Below are 1,985 nucleotides of genomic sequence, written 5' to 3' on the forward strand. Positions count from 1 at the left end.
TAGTTTAACAAAATAAATATATCAGCAAAATAAGTATTTTCCGGTCTGAACTGTACGACGCCGTTGAAGTTTCTTGTGCCTAACATGAGCTCGGAGATGAAAGAGGAACGCCGCGAAGAAGATAACGGTAAAGCTTGTGGTGATGAGTACAGAGGGAAATCGTCAACAGAAGTTGTACGTACGGTGACGGAGGAAGAGGTGGATGAGTTTTTCAAGATATTACGGAGACTACACGTGGCGACACGGATTGTGGCGAGAGTTAACGGCGGTGACGCTGAACGTGAGTTACCTTCTAAGAAGAGGAAACGGATTCAGAGTCTTGGCCTGAGGAGCTCATTGGATACTAACGAAGTTCAAGATGGAGAATCAGATGGAATAAATCGGGTCGGGCTACGGAATTTGGGTTTGGATCTTAACTGTCAACCGGAACCCGAAGCAGTTAAAATGTAATCCTTCTTCATAACTAAAATATTGTTCCAGTAATCTATTTTCAATATAACTAAAATATTTTTTTATTAGCTGGTTCTAAAAAACGTACTAAAATATTATCCAAGTTCAGATTCTGCTCTTTGATCGATTAGAAAAGTTATAGAATGAGACTTTACGTCGTGTAAAAATAAAATGATTAGTCATAATGATGAATTTTTGTCGGCCAAAAATTTCATTTGAAGAACCCAATTATAATGAAGAATAAGACCCAATTATGTGAAACACCGACAATATATATTTTTTTTTCAGAAAAAAAAACACCAATAATATATAAATGATGATTTTAGAATAATGTTAATAAATTTCAGAGGTGAACTGGTGATAGATAATGGGCGGCGTCTACTGAAATGATTATTCTGGGAAAACCATTTCAAAGCTGAAATTATTTGTGTAAAACCCAAAATGATTACTCCGGAAAAACCAAGACACAACAAAGGTCCAAAACTACAGATACAAGTGAACCAATCTGCAAAAGAAAGAACAGGACTAAGAACAGTGTAACAATCAAAACACTTCTTCTTTTTGTTTACTTGAGAAAAAAAACGGCTCATTGACTTGTACTACAAGGTCAAGCTATCTGGATTCTCAACGATCTTTGCAAAGGTTTGAAGGAAAGCAGCCAAATCAGCTCCGTAGACAATACGATGATCTGCTGTCACATTCACCTGGCAACACACAACAAAAGCCAAAGCTTATTTCTATTCACCAAACCCATGAGGCAGATTCTTGACAATCTTAATAGAAACCAACAAAGTCAAATTCAGGCTTACCAGCATTTTGTTTTTCACACTGAAGAACCCATCCTTATCAGCAACTACAGTCGGTTTCGAAGCTCCAACGGCCATTATAGCACCCTAGAGATTCGAGTTATAAACAAAGATAAGTAGGCTGAGTTGTAATCCTTGATCTTGTTGAGACTCATTGAAATTTCATATACCTGTCCTGGAGGAAGAATAGCATCAAATCTATCCACTCCAAACATACCGAGATTCGATAAAGTGAAAGTTCCTGCATTGAATACACATGCATCCTTAGCTCAGCAAATACATACTTCTCATTAAAGCATATGAACAGCTACTATTGAAGAAAGTACCAGAGTTGTATTCATGAGGTTGCAATTGCTTGCTTCTAGCTTTCCCCACCAGCTCTTTCCATTTTTGAGATAACAAGTACAAATCCAACTAAAAACAACCAACATGACTCGCACCAATCAGTAAGCGTAGACTAAAACCGTCTTCAACCACAAAGCTACCTACTTTCTAGATCTCTGCACTGTATTGATTACCTTATCAGCATCTTGTAGAACAGGCGTAATCAACCCGCCATTGATGGCAACAGCAACGGCAACGTTAATGTTACTATTGTAACTAAAACTCTTCCCATCTTTGCAGCTTGCGTTCACCACAGGATGCTGAGCAAGAGCCATCCCTGCAGCTTTAGCCAATAAAGCAGTCATTGTCACCCCCTTTGGCTTCACCTGAAAAAAAAAAAGAGAT

At 38.1% G+C, this 1,985-nt stretch overlaps 2 protein-coding genes across 2 annotated transcripts; one reads left to right on the forward strand and one right to left on the reverse strand.

Annotated features, from left to right (window-relative positions):
• On the forward strand, positions 1-515 carry LOC106320954 (protein NIM1-INTERACTING 2-like). Its single transcript, XM_013759293.1, has one exon. It carries the CDS (start codon positions 85-87, stop codon positions 448-450), a length of 366 nt encoding a protein of 121 aa, XP_013614747.1. The 5' UTR covers positions 1-84; the 3' UTR covers positions 451-515.
• Positions 516-767: 252 nt separating this feature from the next.
• On the reverse strand, positions 768-1,966 carry LOC106320953 (dihydrolipoyllysine-residue acetyltransferase component 4 of pyruvate dehydrogenase complex, chloroplastic; the record flags this gene model as incomplete). Its single annotated transcript, XM_013759292.1, is given in 5 exon segments — positions 768-1,154; positions 1,260-1,343; positions 1,427-1,497; positions 1,583-1,670; positions 1,775-1,966. Coding segments are annotated over 5 exon segments (540 nt in total), but the record flags the coding sequence as incomplete, so codon positions are not given.
• Between the last annotated feature and the right edge of the window lie 19 nt (positions 1,967-1,985).

This window comes from Brassica oleracea, unplaced genomic scaffold (genome assembly GCF_000695525.1).
Source record: "Brassica oleracea var. oleracea cultivar TO1000 unplaced genomic scaffold, BOL UnpScaffold01146, whole genome shotgun sequence".
Lineage (NCBI taxonomy): Eukaryota > Viridiplantae > Streptophyta > Magnoliopsida > Brassicales > Brassicaceae > Brassica > Brassica oleracea.

Bases quoted from the DNA above. Each gene is read 5' to 3' on its own strand.
- LOC106320954 (XM_013759293.1), top strand. From the start codon at position 85: ATGAGCTCGGAGATGAAAGAGGAACGCCGCGAAGAAGATAACGGTAAA.